We start from the raw sequence: 16,134 nt of genomic DNA on the forward strand, positions 1-16,134 counted from the left end.
CGTAGATGCTTCGAGGCTGCTTTTAATGCAGTGCGAGTTGTTTTCTGTGGGGCGAGGTTTTGGGGACGTGAGGTGGATGTTTGGAGGGCTCAGAGGGGCGAGGTTTTGGGGAAGTGAGCTGGATGTTTGGTGGGCTCAGAGAAAGTGCTGCCTGCACGTCAGCCTCCGTGGGGATGCAGACAGACTGGCAGTGATGGAGACGCCCACGCCTCTTTCCCTGAATAGAGTTTAATTAGCCATCAATCCTCGAGACACCATTATTCTCCAGACTGGCAACCAGGGGCGTGTGTGTGTGTGTGTGTGTGAGAGTATCTAGGCTGAACCCTCACCCTTCCGATGAAGTAAAGCAGTGATTCTCAACCTTTTTTCAGTAATGTACCCCCTGTGAAATATTTTTTCAGCCAAGTACCCCCTAAACAGCGCAAAGCATTTTTAGTTGAGAAAAAAAGACTTAAAACAGAGCACTGTGCCATCAGTGTCTAATTTATTAAACTTTGGAACTAATAAACACATACAACTTATATTTTCCTAAAATATTTATTAAATAATTGTTTTTTTTAAGTATTTTTGCATGGATTCTACTTTTTAAATATATGTATATTTTAACCCTTAGTTTTTTTTAGCGCAGTTTCACTACCTTTATTCATAAGGATTTATTCTGGTCATTGTAAGTGCCACACACACATATTATATATTGTTTTTTTCCGGCAGAGTCTAGGCTATCCAGATCTGCCATCATTTCATGTATTAGTACTAGCATTGATTTTATTTAGATTTTTAAAGAATTAAAATATAAAAAGCGTATTATAAAAAATCTTATATTTGGACATGTATCTCACCACAGCAAGCTCATAGCTCTACATGCATTTCATGTGTGTGTAGGGCAGACTGTCCTGAATCTGGCAGTATCATTGCCACGGTGGAGGGATTCTCTGGGGCTGAGCAATTTACAGACATATGTGGTGTGCGCCTTACAGAAATAAATGCCATTTTTTTATTTAGTGATTAAAAATGACCTTTCTGCGCTCCATATCTGAAACACGAACTGATCTGACCTGATTTGACCCAAGTTTACGTGTGTGTGCCTGTCTACACTCATGATTCTCTACAACTTTTTACTGCGTTGCCATGAACAAAGTAAAGGCAAAAAAGGTGTTTCTTAGTCGAACAAATTGGGATGCAATGTGAGCCTTGAATTGAATGTCATGCAGGAATTTACTAGGATCTCAAAACCGGATTATGAACATTCTTTGCCATAGAGAAACACACAATAGCGTTGGATTATAAACATGCTTTGCCACAAAAACAGACAAAAACGTGAGGTAAGTCGAGATATCTGAAGTTATTATTTTGCTGTCACTTTGTCTGTTTTATGACCCAGAAGGATGTACTTGGTATCAAATGATCCTCTTTCATCTGACATGCGTGGCATATCTATCCGATCACAGGTCCGTGAGTAATTCAAACGAGAGTAATGGGTGCGCAGGTGAACGCAGAGACTGTAAATATGATACAATTTGATTTAATTTCATGATTTATTTTAATCTTCATACTTTAACGTACAGACAAGTGCGTGGTCTCTTTGGAAAGCCCAACTTCTGCTCGGTCACACAATAAAGGCTTCTCGCTGCTATGAACAGTTGCGGAGCAATGTAACAGAGAAGAAAGGGTGTGTTTTTTTGACACTTTGCGTCAATCGGGTTCTAAGGGTTAAAATCTCACGTACCCCCAGGGGGTCCGCGTACCCCCATTTGAGAACCACTGATGTAAAGGATACACCCATTCATGCACACACAGGCCTGTCCACTTAATCCACACACACACACACACACACAGACCCCTCCTCCTGATGAGGTAAGCTGGTCACTGGTGCAGAGGCGGTGGCAGGATTATAAATGAGGCCTCATTAGACACTGCTTATCACACTCCTCGCTCAGATCCTTGGCCTTCCAGCAACCTCCTCTCTTATCGGGGCCCTGCCACATTTAGCCACCGTCATCCTCCTCAAATTAGCTCCGTCCCAGCACACCAAAACCCCGGCTCTGCAACTCCGAGCGGAGAAGAGTGTCGGCGAGAAGAAACACAGCAACAAAGAGTGACGAAGAGGCGCGGCCTAATTGGTGATGGCTGTGACAGCATCCCCTTTGATGTTCGTCAAAGCAAGCCACTCGCCACTTGAAACGAAACGGCCTGAGAGAGTCATCTGAAAAATGCGCCGTGAGGCTGCTGCCGCGTCGGGCTGCCGAAAGCTCGGCTGATTAGATAACCTGGAGGAGCAGATGACTTCACTCATTAGCATTCCTGAGAACACGCAAGGCAGAGAGCGCAGCAGTGCGCCCAGAGCCCTCAGAGCTGTGCTGGTGTGGGCCGCTCGATAAATAAAGATGGGATGCCTCTGCAAGTGCCCAGGCTGCTGATTGCGTAACGCACGCAGTGGTGTTGGTGAATGCAGTCTGTGCTTTTTTTTAGTGGGTCTCTTGATCACCCTGTTTCCCAATAATTCAGAGCCTTTACTATGAATGTTCTCACAGATATGACTGAGTACCTCTCGATTTAACTAGCAGAACTCCAAACATATGGCGTAGTGGTGCAATGGTTGCTATTTTGTTGCTGTTTTGTGTGCAGGCTGTCCAGGTTTGAATCTCGAGCATTGTGAGTCTTTGTAAGGTGGTTTGGATCAAAGGGTGTATGCACACAGTTAAGTGTATACCACAAGAATGACTTCCTCCACCATTATGGTATAGTCATCTTAAATGAGCCCTAAGCCCATAAAACAGGAAGTGAAGCATGCTTTTAACTTGCACAGTGCACAAGATGCATAATGAAGATGCATATTATTCGGTCAACTTCAAGGCCAAATGGATTTGCCTCGCACAGTTGATACAGCTCCTCTCTCAGACATGTAAAGAGGACCTCTTGGTGTCTCTGGATGCTGAGGGACATCCACTGAAGAAAGCAGTTGACTCCTGCCCACATGCATATTTAAGATGGTCTGACAATTTGAGAGCGATGGTGAAAGACCCGCTTACATAAGAGAAGTGACGATGTGACCTGTGAGGGCTGGCGTCCTCAATCTCTCCCAGACAATCTGAGAGATGAGTGACCTCATACATCAATCTGCTCAAGATTGATGGGCCATTTTCTCTGTGCCTCAAATTACAGTGCGGGGACTTGAAAATTAAGTATTCTGATTATTTCGGCTTCACGTGTCTGCATTTTTGCAAGCTTTGTTTTGTTTTTAAACATGTAGAAGTATTTAACTGAATGGTTGGCATGCTATGGATGTATCCACTTCAGAATCAGACAGTTCTGAATGCAGCTATTCACATGAGTTCAATCTGCAGAACTTCTTTTGATTATCACACAGCTGTGTAGTTATTTAACCTGGTTGTACTAAGCACTGAGCCCCTGATGTATGAACTGTGCACAGTTTTAGATCATTCTCCCAACCAAGGGTGCGGTTCTAGCCATTAGCACCTGAATATATTTAGCATGGGTGTCATAGTCATTTTCGATGGGAAACCACAAATATGCTAACTGACGCTAGATACAGTGGCGTTACTAACCAATGGTGGGTCCAGGAGCGAAAGCACTATGCGGGCTTATATCAACATAGTTTGGCCCAGGATGAATTAGCTCTGATACATGCAATACACATTAAGGGTGACTTCAATTGTTTATTCAAAGGGCCTGAGGCACCGAAGTAGTTTAGTAGTTACATATTACAATTTCAAATAAAAAAACACACGACTACATAGGATGCATTACATGTGAAAACATTAAAAATAATTTTATTAACAGCCTGCAGGCCATGGTAATCTAATATTACTGCATTAACATCAACTCGCATTGAATTATGGGAATACTCAATGCGCTTCTTCAACCCTCTGCTGAAACTGCAAGGGTTGCTTGCTTTTTAGCTCGCACTGCGCAGAAACAAAACTTAATGTAGCCTAACTTATTTAACCGTGCAGAAACCAAATAAAATCATTCATATGCATACAATCCCCAATATGCGTGAATTAGGCCATTGGAAGAAGGCCATCTTACGAGCCTTTCGTTGTCCAAAATCGTTAACGATGTTCCCAATATTTAATGCTCTGGTTCTCGTATTTTCAATGGACAGGATAGCTAACCCACTGAGCCTCTCCTGACCCATGCTGCTCCTTAGGTAGGTCTTAATAAGTTTGAGTTTGGAAAAAGATCGCTCAGCTGTTGCCACAGTCACAGGCAATGTCAGAAATAACATGAGAGCAGTACACACTTCCCCGAATGTTGATGTTACACTGTCATAATCTACCACCAGCATTTTGGCAAGTTGAAAAATAGATGACTTCTGTGAAATCTCTGCTTTAAAGCAAGACCTGAATGAGAGGAGTTGTGTTGGGAATGTCTGCAATGTCCCTGCTATAATGGTCTGACAAACGTCTTGCCTTTTCAAGCAGTTCATCATCACCTGCGAGTTGAAGGGTCATAGGACGTAAAGACTCAAACACATGACAAGTTTCCCGCATACTTGCAAATCTTTGGGAGAGCTGACTGATTATGATGTCCAGAGTTGCATTAAATACCTGCGCTTTGAAGTATCTCTCTGCATCGGTTAAGCGCTCATCTTCCGATAGTTCGTCAAAGTGACGCTTCACTCTCCGTGCTCTAACATTGCGCTGTAGCCTTGGCCTGGTCAAAGGCACGCCGGTAGTCAGAAAGGACCTGTATAGAATTTTCCAGCAATTGGATTGCGGGGGTAGCGACGGGCCCCGGGAGGTCACGGGCCCTGGTGCGACTGCACTTGCTGCACCTACTATAGTTACGCCACTGGCTAGATATGATTGGGTGGTGGAGTTAAGGGACTCACTGATGAGGTCTCAAGTCTCTGTGGGCCACAGGCTGGCATTAATCCACACACCAGGATCCAGAACCTGGGTCTTTGTACACCTGCCCTCTTCTACAGTCTGCTGGGAATGATTGAGTGACCCCACCCTCCCTTCCCCTGGCACTTTCACTCTGGTCTGGCCCTGTTGACTAGAAGTGCTAAACTCTGCAGCCCTGCTGGGTGGCGCTCTGCAGAAGTCCACTCATCACCTTAGCCACTGGGCTGGACTTGAGTGTGAGTGAGACTGACCGGGAGATAAGTCAATTATTTTCTCTCTGTAATAACTTGAAGAAACTGATGTAGGTTGCCTGCAACAGCTATTACATATGTGAGATTTCTTTTTTAACGACTGTCATATTATCCTGTTTCCCAAACATTATCTCTGGTGTGAACTGATATAAACCATCTTACTTTAGATTGACTTTAGATTGATTTTAGTTTAACTTCATGACATTCAGCCGCTGTTGAAGGACTCCATTTCTCATGTGAGCTCTCTCCAAGGACACTTACTGAGTAAAGTGGTTTAGCTGAAGGCTATGAAATATTTGCATTCCAGTCTGCATACACAGAAGATTTGATATTGGAAGCAAGGCAGTTAGGGGTTAAGTCGTTGTCATAGATCTATTCTTAGGATGAGATCTGTCTGGCCGCTTTGGGAGAAAAGCACTCCGGCAACAGGGAATTAATCTTCCAGCAGGATAACATACAAGGCAGACAAAGACAGAAAAAAGCCTTGAAACCTGATATGTTGGTTTAACTTTGTTTTTGGGGAAAGGCGAGCTTGGCAAGCTGTAGGCAGTTTAGGCACAAGTTATAATAGCAGGTTGAAGCCATCATCGAAAAATCTACCACCGATTAAGACATTTTGTTCTGCATGTTTAGATATGATCGTTTGCTTTGTATGCAGCACTAAGGTCTTTGTTTGTAGGTAGGCTGGTACTTTGACGCACCGGAGATTGTTCCTCATTGATGAGGCTAAGATTCATCACTAATGCTGATATATGAGGAAGGCTATACGGTAGGCGGAGAAACAGAAGGGTAGCGATTATCGCGTTTGTTTACAATGAGGACGGTGAGCTATAAAGGCAAACCTAAGCAAATATTGAAGCATACTGACAGTTCTGATATAACAGCGCTAATAGTCTTCGCTTTCCTCCCGTGGATAGGCTAGTAACCAGCATGTCTCGTTAGGTTGAGGCTTGTACCAGCATTGTGTTCAAACACGGTAAATTGTGGGAATGACTACAGTCTGCTGTCTTATCTATGCAGATATTCAAACTTAAGTATAACCACTCCGCATTAAGATACCTGAAGGTCTCATTGACACTGGCACCTATCTCTCCAGAAACACTTCAACAGAGCAGCATACAATTTTCCAGGCGGAGTTCGGGAAACGACTCATTGAAACGGAAGGAATTCGTCATAGGAAAGCTCTCCGTTGTTCCTGTTTTTATTATTTGTCAGTTATAAAGACCATTTTCGTTAGGCAAAGAAAATCAGATTTGGCCAATTCTGGAGTACTTTATTCGACTCCTGACTGCTGGGATGAGGCTGAAGAGGAACGGCTCCTATACATTAAATAGGTATGTTATCAGGCTGCCTTTATAACCTTTATGAAATAACAGCAGACGTGTATGCGGACTTAAACGGCCCTTATGTCTTCAGATCATAGCCTACTCGATTGTTGATCCCTGTTTGACAATAAGAAGTAGGTAATCTTAGCGATCATTTTGCCAGCGTTATTCTTGACTGTGACAAAGGCCATGCTAAAAGTTGTTAATGATAATGCATTTGCAATTTAAGTTTGTTTATCAGCCAAACATTTTACCTAATTCAGAAAATGTCACCTGGTTATTTAAACATTTTTATTGGAGAGACAACATACAAACGATGACATTGTCTCTCGCTAAGCACAGTATTGCCTCCTGTATCATCTCACTGCTTTGGAACCCTTACCAGCATAGCCTGTATGCCAAGCCGCCCATTATTGTCGTCATTACACAAGGGCAAATGAGGTTACCTCTAGAACCAGAAGAGCATCAGTCATGGCTTCTTTTCCATGAAATGACGCGCACACACACACACACACACACACACACACACACACACACACACACACACACACACACACACACACACACACACACACTTCATTTCACCTAATGGTTTATTAATTTAGTAAGCTAAATGCTTCAAAATTAAATCCATCTGTTTTCAAGCTTGTGTTTATTTCAGTATTGATGATGTGGCTCATGATGATTATCGTTATTATTGTTTAATTAATTAGTGATTAATACACCAGTTGTGTACACAGCTTGACATGCTGTATTGAAGCAACAGTATTTTTCAGCTTGATAGAGTGGGGGTGCTGGTGAGAATGAGAACATTAAAGACAATTATAATTTCAGGTTGATTTTGTCTGGATAACTACTGAAATCATTAGCAGAAAATGGTTGCTTAGTTTCCGTCGTCCCTAAGAAATTTGGCCTCAATTTTGAGTAATGGGTTCTGAGTAATAGAGCAGCATGATTGTGGGTCAGCGCGCCAGGGGACGTGCATAGCAGCGTGAGGAAGAGAGGCAGCTGCAGTCTGGAGAATAGGTTTTTCCTTTAAAGCTGTTTTCATTATGTTTGCCCCCCCCCTTCACATCCACCCTGCTTCGAGTCGGTGCAACGGAGTCAGCAGTCTATTTATGCACATGCAACGCAACGGACAACTTAATCACCTTGAGGGGGGGGGGGGCGGAAGAGTGGACAGTGTTTATTTGTGCACAGTGCGTGTGTATCCTGAGCGTGAGGCAGAGAGATAGAAGGGTGGGATTGAGATGGATAAGATATGTTCTGTCTGAAGCTGTTCTGTTTGGTGACCACACACACACACACACACACACCGCGGTACGACTGAACTGGACTGGTTCCCTCCCTCCCTCAACTGCTCCAGTCAGCCCCATTAACAGAAGCATCTCTGATTGAGAGACACACTTGTGCTTCACGGCCAGATGTTTACTATGTGACTACAGTGGGCTCCTGCACGCAACCAGAGAGGAAGAACAACGTGGACACAACTGCGTGGAAAACTCTTGTCTCCCGACTCCATGGGGGTCTTGATCTGTTGTGACTGCTTCTTCTATAGGTACCAGTATTGTGTTTTGTTCAAATGTGGGCTAGCAATTGTGCAGCAGCTTTCAGGTTATTGTTTTGTATATCTGTAGTACAACAGATGCTCCTTTCTCCTTTTTAGAATCCTGGGATCTGCTGCTTTTTATGCCTTTTGTTTATATGGGATGTTTATCACGATGAATAACAGGCGTAGAGTGTTTACTCTTTCTGCTGCTGCAATGTGGGTGTCTAGTGTAAGGGGTTGTATGAATCTTTGCTTCTGCCAGTGTCCTAGTCAAGAAAGAGTAGTTCCAGTTTTGTTTGTGCATCTGTCTGTGGGAGAGTGTGAGTTGGTGTGCTGGAGTGAATGTCTTGATCCTGCTAGTCAGTATGGGAATGTTTTTGTTTGTCTTGAACTCTGTTAAACTTGCTGTGAGGGGTGTTTTCATGCTGCCTCTCCCTCCCTGTGCCTCCCTGTGTGTGTGTGTGTGCAGGCAGAGGATCGCTCTTCACACTCTCTTTGTCTAGTGATAATGGATTACTGCAGCTTCAGTTTTTGGCAGTGGCATCCAAACTGCAGTGCCCTCAGCAGCAGGAGCTGAGGCTCTCAGAGCTGCTCTCTCACTTTCTTTATTCTTCTCATCTCTCTTTCTTTCCCTCTCTCTTTTTCTCCTGTGTGTGTTTGTAGACGTATATGTCCCTTCCCTGTGGTTGGGGTGGTTGGGGTTGAGGTGGTCAGGAGAGCCAGTTTCTCTCCCGGATGTTTTGCGGATGGCAGGTCAACGTGAGCCGTGCACATTTTCACTCGAACAAAAGGCTGTGTTGGCAGAGGGCGCTCCCTCCTTTCGCACTGTTCTTGCTCTGCCCCCTGAGAATGGGGTGATGGGTGAAGGAGGGAGGGAGGGAGAGAGGAAGGAAGAAAGCGAGAAAGAGACTGAGAAGAGGGAGGAGGCAGACAGTCACAGGCTTGCACCTCAGGAGGACGCCACTCCCTCACGCGGTCGTTTGTTGTTGGTCTCTCTGTTCCCTGCCTGGAGAAAGTTGGCACTAGGTCCAAACAGTTTGCGGAGTGCTTGCTCTCTGCCTCTTTTCATGCGTGTGCTTCCTATTCCCCAACCCTTCCTCTCGCTGGGAACTCTTTAATGTTTGCAGACCAGCCTGACCTTTGTGCAAAAACTCAAGGGAGCTTTCCTTTGATAGAGAGATTCAGGAAGTTTGAGTTTGCTTGAGATCACTGTTGTTTTTTTGCTCTGTGAATTTCCATTGCTTTTGCATGTTAGTTCATGGACAATAACACGTCGAGGATTGTAGACTAGACTAGATTTGTTGCCCTTGTTGCAGGCAACAATGTTTTTTTGTTTTTGGTTTTTTTGCATACATTTTGTGTGCGTGTGTGTCTCCATCTGTTTGCTGTGTTTAGCATGTGGTGTGTGTGTGTGTGTGTGTGCTTGTGCGTTTGTCCGCCAGAGAGATGTGACTTACGGCTGACGCTCTCCAAGTCTTTGATGGGAAGTTGCACATTGTGTACCCAACTTCCATGTGTCCCGTATTAGCGGGTGCCTGTTGCTTGTCTCTGTGACTGCTCTCTTGTGTCAAACAGGGACAGTCCTCTTCTCCTCGGGGGTTTGGGGGGGGGCTTTGCCTCATGCTTTCACTTCTGCAAAAGAGTCTGCTCCAGCACACTTAACAGACTTCTTTGGTCAAAAGGACATTCTTGGTGTCCTCAATGAGGCGGGAGCGCTGATGTCACAACCATATACCAGTAGTTGCTAACCGCTAACACCTGTGGATTTTGTTGCATACATATGGTCATTTGACTTTTCCAAGTTTGCAACATTCCACATTCCCTTGTAAGTTGTGAGGCCTCATGGTCACTAGGTATCCTGTGAGAGGACAAACCAGGTAAACTGATGTAGATGGTTGAATGTACCATGGAATGTAGCTTAAAGCTGAGGTCAGTGGCTCTCTTTGCTCTGTTTGCTGGGAGCATGTTGCCCGGCCCATGACTAAATAATAGCGACAGACCTGCCGTGTTTGTTCTTAAGCCTCCCTCTCACCTAGCAGAGCAATGAGAACAACAGCGGTGAGAGCAGCGAGTGCTTAGATAGCCCCGCTAGTCATTCACAAAACCAGCCACTTTTTTCCTGTCATGGCCAAAAGCAGAACTGTCAGCACGTTGGCCAGCCTCGCCCAGTGTGTCCGCCCCGGCCATCATCCCTGTTGGCCAGTTGGCCGGCGCTTACCTGGCCGCGTCTCTAAACCTCACGGACTCCTCACGTTGGCTTAACCTTTCACTTTCCTTCCTTCCATTGAGCGCAGCGGCAATTATGCCCTGTCAGGCGTCCATCAGTTCACACGGTAACACCTCATGCACTGTGGTCATGGCTAAGGGATATTCAAATGCTTCTCCCAGGCTGCCCTATCAAAGAGCTGGAAAGGGAGCACTGAGTGGGCTGTGTGTCTCTAAAAGACTTGCTGTGTCCATTTCCATGGCCGTCTCAATGCCCTGTCTGGCTCGGTAAGCCGATAAGCAGATAAGACACTGTTTCCATGAGCTGTGCCTGCCACACACACACACACACACACACACACACACACACACACTTACGCACACACACATGCTCACTCACACACACTCACTCACACACGCTCACTTACACACACTCACACACACACACACACACACACACACACACACACACATTTAAAGAGGGACCTGCCTGGACATTTCCTTGGTGTTCAGGCCTTGGCTGTTAAATGTTCTGGAATCGTTTATGGAATGTTGTTGTTTGTTTAAATCTCTTGACCGCTTGTGAAAAGCCAAGCGTATTTCTTGACACCATTCCCTCTCGTGCCAGCAGAGCGTTCTTGGGAGGTGACAGCCCTGATAGCCCCTATCTCTGCACATCGTTTTGCTAAAAAAGGGAACATTGTGATCCTCGAGCGAGTGAACGAGCGGAGCCCAGCCTCTCCCCTTCTCCCAACCCCAGCTCAAAAAACATCTCTGGATTGTCGATGGTTGTGCAAGACTTGCAGCCCTCTGTTTCCAGTAAATGTTGTGAAAGCACCAGTGTGCTGCACCAGCATCGCTTCTTCCCTAGAGCAGATGTGAGGCCTTCCTCTTTCTCTGACAGTAATTAAGATCAAGATCTTGGGTGGTGAAGGGCCCACTCTGACCACTGTTCCTCACACTTCCTCCCCCTCCGGAGGGGGGATTGCTGTGCCCTGCAGCCCCACCCCCCACAGCCTGGGCACCATAGTCCATGCCTCTGCCGAGACATTCTGTTCCAGGGCCTGCTGCCTCCGGAAAGCCACCAGCTGCCTCATTAAGAATAATATTTGAGGAAGGTATACGATGGGGTGCGTTCACTGGCGCGGGAGCCCCGGACGGAGCCCTTATCGAGAAAGCACATAAACACAGGAAGAGGGCCTGTGTATATGAAAGCCAGGGGTCGGGGCAGGAAGCCGGCTCTACAGGGCCACACAATGCAGCCGTGGATTCCTGAGGGCGGTGTTTTTTTTTCTCTCTCCTCGTATGCTTCTCCAGGAGCAGGAAATGGTGAAAGTCTGGAGGCTCCCAAGGGTTGCTTCTTAACCCTACACTGTGTTCACACAAAGTCCTTGTATTCCCACATCAACAGGGGGGCAGTGTGGTTATGTAATGCAGCCTCTTATGCTGTTGTTTTGAGTCCGAAAATATGTGAGAAATCCAAAAGCAAGTCGGTAGATTGTCACTGGTTGTCAGGTTAGCAACATATCTTAGGCTTTTCACAAAACCCATCAGCTCTGTTTTTTCTAAATTAGTTGTAATTGAATTTGGTTGTAGTTGGTATTGGTATTACCAATATGGTTGTAGTTGGTATTGCAGTGGAGTCCTAGTTTCCATAATGCTTAATTGTATTTTGATGGGCGAGTGGAACATGAGCCGAGCCGTATTAAGTGACTTATACCATACTTGCATGCCTGAGTGTTGTCACAGACTCAAGTGTAGACTTGTGGTCTTGGCCACTTTCAACAGTGTCTGGCATTTTATTTTTGTTGAATTGGGTACAAATTACCCCAAAAGAGCCCATGTTGACAAAAAGAGAAATGGTTGGTGCCAGTTTTTTTTTATATACTCACAGGCTGGCATGGTTGGCCTTCATATGTTAAAGGTTTCTCTCACCAACATTATCCAATCATGCCTGGCTTGTCAGCATGGCAATATTGCTCCAACTTTGTAGTAATCATGCAATTAATAGCTATGATTAAGTGTGTTATTATGCATCTAAGTTTATAGTGACAGACTTTCTTAACAGCGTGGCCTTTGTGTGAGTGTTAAACAGCCTACTTTACTTTGTTGTTTTTGAACAGGTGATTTCACTCTGCAGTTACAGTCCATTTAGTTTCTCAGAGTTCCTGCAAATAGTTGAGGTCATCCTCATAATTACTGAGCAATTAGACTGAGCGCTGCCCTTCAGCACCCCTTCTCTGGCGTCCCATTAGCGCTGTTAGCTCCTATTAGCTGGTCAGGGACCCCTGCCAGGCGGCTGTGGGTGACGAGTGTGGTAGGTGATGATAGGCCTAGGCCGGAGCACGCCTTTGAATTTCCCCTGCGTCCAGTGCAGGCACAAGACGCTAATCTGCGTAGCGTAGGCCTCCGCAGCGGCTCCTTATCAGCCCGAGCAGATGGTCGATGCTCTCCCTCACAGAACAGTACAGCACAGCACACACAACCCTCAGACTACAGTCAGGGAGCTGTTTCCACCCTTCACTGTGAGGAATGTAGAGCCATTTGTCCCGAGTAGGGTTCTTGGATGTGTTGCTGTTTGTGCGTGTGTGTGTGCGGACGTGAGTGCACGCATACACTCTTGTTGGGATTCTTCACCGACTGAGTGTTAGAAGGAGGGAGCTGGTGTGTCCGACTGCTTGGTATGCCCCGTGGCAGGTGGCAAGATGGCAGAGGATAGCAGCAGGGACCCCACGGGTGAGCCCAGCGGCCACGACTTTTCACGCAACCTCCTCAAGACCCTCTTCCACAGGTACTGGACCGACAGCCCTGTGGGCTGCTTCTGTGTTTGATTCCTAGGACCTATTTAGAGCCTCTGCTAACTGTCACTGCAGACTCATAACAATGTTGTAACCTTGTGCTGCATGTTTAAAGAGCATTAGTGGAACATTTATTTTAGATAGAAAAGGAAGGACTGATCATCACTGTGTATTTTACAATGGTTATCCATCATGCTGTATTTGAGTTCTACTTTACTATTAGCCTATACTGCTCACCATATGGCCACCAGGTAAGCGTAGCAAACCCACCACTATTTATTCACGTACCTCTCATGTCTCGTTGAAGGACTTCTCAGTCAATTTGTTTGGCTCTCCTCCACCCTCCACTCACGTCAGAGCTGATGGGTGCTGCCCACTGACCTGCAGCTATGCTGAACAGACTGGGCATTGTGCTGTTTCCGCTGCTGCCTCTTCTGAGGGCACATGGGTGTGGTGGCATGGCAGCCTCTGTTTAATTGGAAGCTGGTAGTTTTTTTTTTTTTTTTCTATAACAAGCCAAAGCTGAGGAAGGGTAACGAGTATAGCTCACTGCCGTTTTTAGACCTTTCACGCCTATGTCGTCACAGCCGTGGTGACGCAAGGCCCTGTTTTTTTCCCCATTTTTCACCTGTGCGGTCATGAAAGCTGCCTCTGTTCTCCCTCACGTCTCCAGCCTGTGGGTCTGGCTCCTGTGAAAACACCAGTGCCGGGTCTCTGGGCCTGGTGACAGACCTGCAGCTATTTTTATCCCCTTGTTCCTCCATATTTCTTCAGCTAACACCTCCACCCTTTCTCTGTAAACATAGTTATTTTTTCCAGACAACTGACTCTTCACTGTCAGTTCTTTCAGGTTCACTTCACCATGATCGCACAATCACTAGATAGAGTAGCTTTTTGTAAGGGTTGGGAGAGGATCATCCATACTGCCATTTCCTAATTTAATTTTTAAAGCAAGTCATTAGGCTAAACCAAAGTATAGATATACATAAGAATACATTAGGCTTGAAACTTAGTCAGTTGGTATGAATACAATATCTTGTGACTAATTCTGAACCACATTAGAGCAACACTAGCCTGTTTATTAAGAAATCCCACACCGGAAACAACAGTCTTTCATCTTTTTTTTTATTTTTCTGGTTATGTTGGTTATGAGCAACAAAGAGGAAGCAATGGCTTCTTAACTTCATGGGAATCCATCATGAGAACACATCATGAATGGAGGTGTGTGAGCCGAATTCTACGAAACACTGAAGGAAGAAGGTGCCTTCTTGAGAATTCAAGTGAAATGCTCACGGAGGCTGTCCTGGTGGTTATGGTATCGCTGCTCTAGATCTTTGGGCATACAGGCTGCTAACTTTAGACTTTTGATCATCAGTAACGTCACCACAGTGATCGTGCTTGATTAACGATGAGTGTGGTATTATCACCTCCACCCTACTCCAGAAGTTTCAAGTGTGATGTCTCTATGCTGATTCTGTTTTTATCACATCTATATGAAAACCTGTGAATCATGACTCTTATGGTTTAGGGTATTTATAGAAGCAGTTGAAACAGCTGTGTTTTGAGTTTTAAAATGACCCAAAATAGCTTAAACTGAGAAGAATGATCACTTAGATGTCATTCTGCTATAGTCACAGTTTTTTGGCACAATAAGTAGAAACATACCACCCAGGTTTGCTCTCGGCGTCATTATGTCACACATTGGGCCTTTTTGTACGTTTAAATGGTCCCAGGAAGCTTTCCATGCATTCAGGGACATGCTGTGATTGTACTGTCAGAAATTTGACAAAATGTCCATGACTGGGTAAAATAGAATGTAAAGATTGGAATACTTTTGTGATGAAATGTTTTGCCTAGTGTTTTGGAGCGTCTGTCTTATCAGTCAGGTCTCCAGGACCTTGGTTCTCACTTCCACAGGTTCTCTGATAAAGCCAAAGGCTGTTCAGCTATTCGCCTCTCCAGGCATTGTGCTCAGACTTGCAACAAATCTCCAGCTCCTTCCGAAGTCAAGTTTGCACTTGTCTTTCAGCACTGAAGGGGAATTCCAAGCTACAGTGTTGTGTGTTTATATATGGGAAAAAAAAACGGTTGTATACCATACCATACCATACCATCATGAGATGCTGCATAGATGCCCTGTCGATTTCTGTAATATTTCAAATGGTGATTTGTTTCGAACTGATGAACATCCATTGAAAACAGATGTGCAATTCAGCCTTTTAAGTGAAGGCTACAGGAACATGTAAATATTATGAAGAGAATGACGACGTGCTAAACATTTGCTTTTCCCTGTGGTCATCTCTGCTTAAGAGGAAAAGGGGGCAATATGAACGGGGTTTATTTCTCGGAAGTGATAAACCTTACTATCACATTGAAGCGAACATTTAAAACCCATGAGTTGCAGATAATGTGACCCTATGGTAGAGGATGTGCATTTCATATTTGCTGATAAATGTACTCGTGTCTCGTGCACTCCTCTAAACGTCATATTCAATATATTAAAGCTGTTTTTTGTGTGGTAAAATTCATCAATGTCGGCTCGAAAATAGCCGGTGGTTAAAATATAAACACTGGGTCGTATCTGTGTTTCGTGACGCTCGTGTGCGAAATCGCACCCTGGAGTAAAGTTCTGCTGCCTGCTGGCGCTCGGCTCCGCCTCGGATGCTGCCGATAGGCTGAGAGAGCAACGGGAGGGTAAGTAACAAGACTCCGGCTGAAGTTTACTTTTAGTGGAGATGTGAATGCTGAACCCATGCTAGTTCTGTATCGCAGCAGAGAAGTTCAGTCCAAAGAAACTTTGAAGTGGAGAAATGGTTGGAGATCAGTTCACCATCCCTGGAGACAGCTCGTCTCTCCATTCGCAGAGGACCTCCAAAAGTGGATTAAGTTGTAAAATGGTCCTGCAGGCAGTTGGTAAAGTATTGAGGCAAGTTACTTTCGACTGTTTTGTAACTATGATTGTAACCAGTTAGAAATGATGTAGCCTAGACCAATAGCATCGTTTATAAGGCGAACACAACACATTCGCCGGTGGGGAAAATGTAGATTTCACATCAATCCTTGTGCTTTTCGCAATGGTAAACTGATTTCATGAACTTGTATTTGAGAATTTATGAAAGTGCTGTCTGCTGTGAT

At 45.0% G+C, this 16,134-nt stretch overlaps 1 protein-coding gene across 7 annotated transcripts in view; it reads left to right on the plus strand.

Annotated features, from left to right (window-relative positions):
• Positions 1-16,134, plus strand: part of LOC125306773 (MOB kinase activator 2-like) — a 44,270-nt gene that overhangs the window by 14,967 nt on the left and 13,169 nt on the right. The window contains exon 1 of one of the 7 annotated variants that reach the window (XM_048262302.1): positions 5,557-6,456. The exons of 3 other annotated variants lie outside the window; for them this stretch is intronic. In XM_048262302.1, coding sequence (XP_048118259.1) covers positions 6,419-6,456 — 38 coding nt within the window. In that variant the 5' untranslated portion in view covers positions 5,557-6,418. Of the gene's footprint in view, positions 1-5,556; positions 6,457-7,729; positions 8,006-12,548; positions 12,993-13,013; positions 15,926-16,134 lie in introns of those variants that run through there. 3 more of the 7 variants (XM_048262303.1, XM_048262301.1, XM_048262300.1) reach the window with 3 other exon arrangements.

Source organism: Alosa alosa, chromosome 14 (genome assembly GCF_017589495.1).
Source record: "Alosa alosa isolate M-15738 ecotype Scorff River chromosome 14, AALO_Geno_1.1, whole genome shotgun sequence".
Lineage (NCBI taxonomy): Eukaryota > Metazoa > Chordata > Actinopteri > Clupeiformes > Clupeidae > Alosa > Alosa alosa.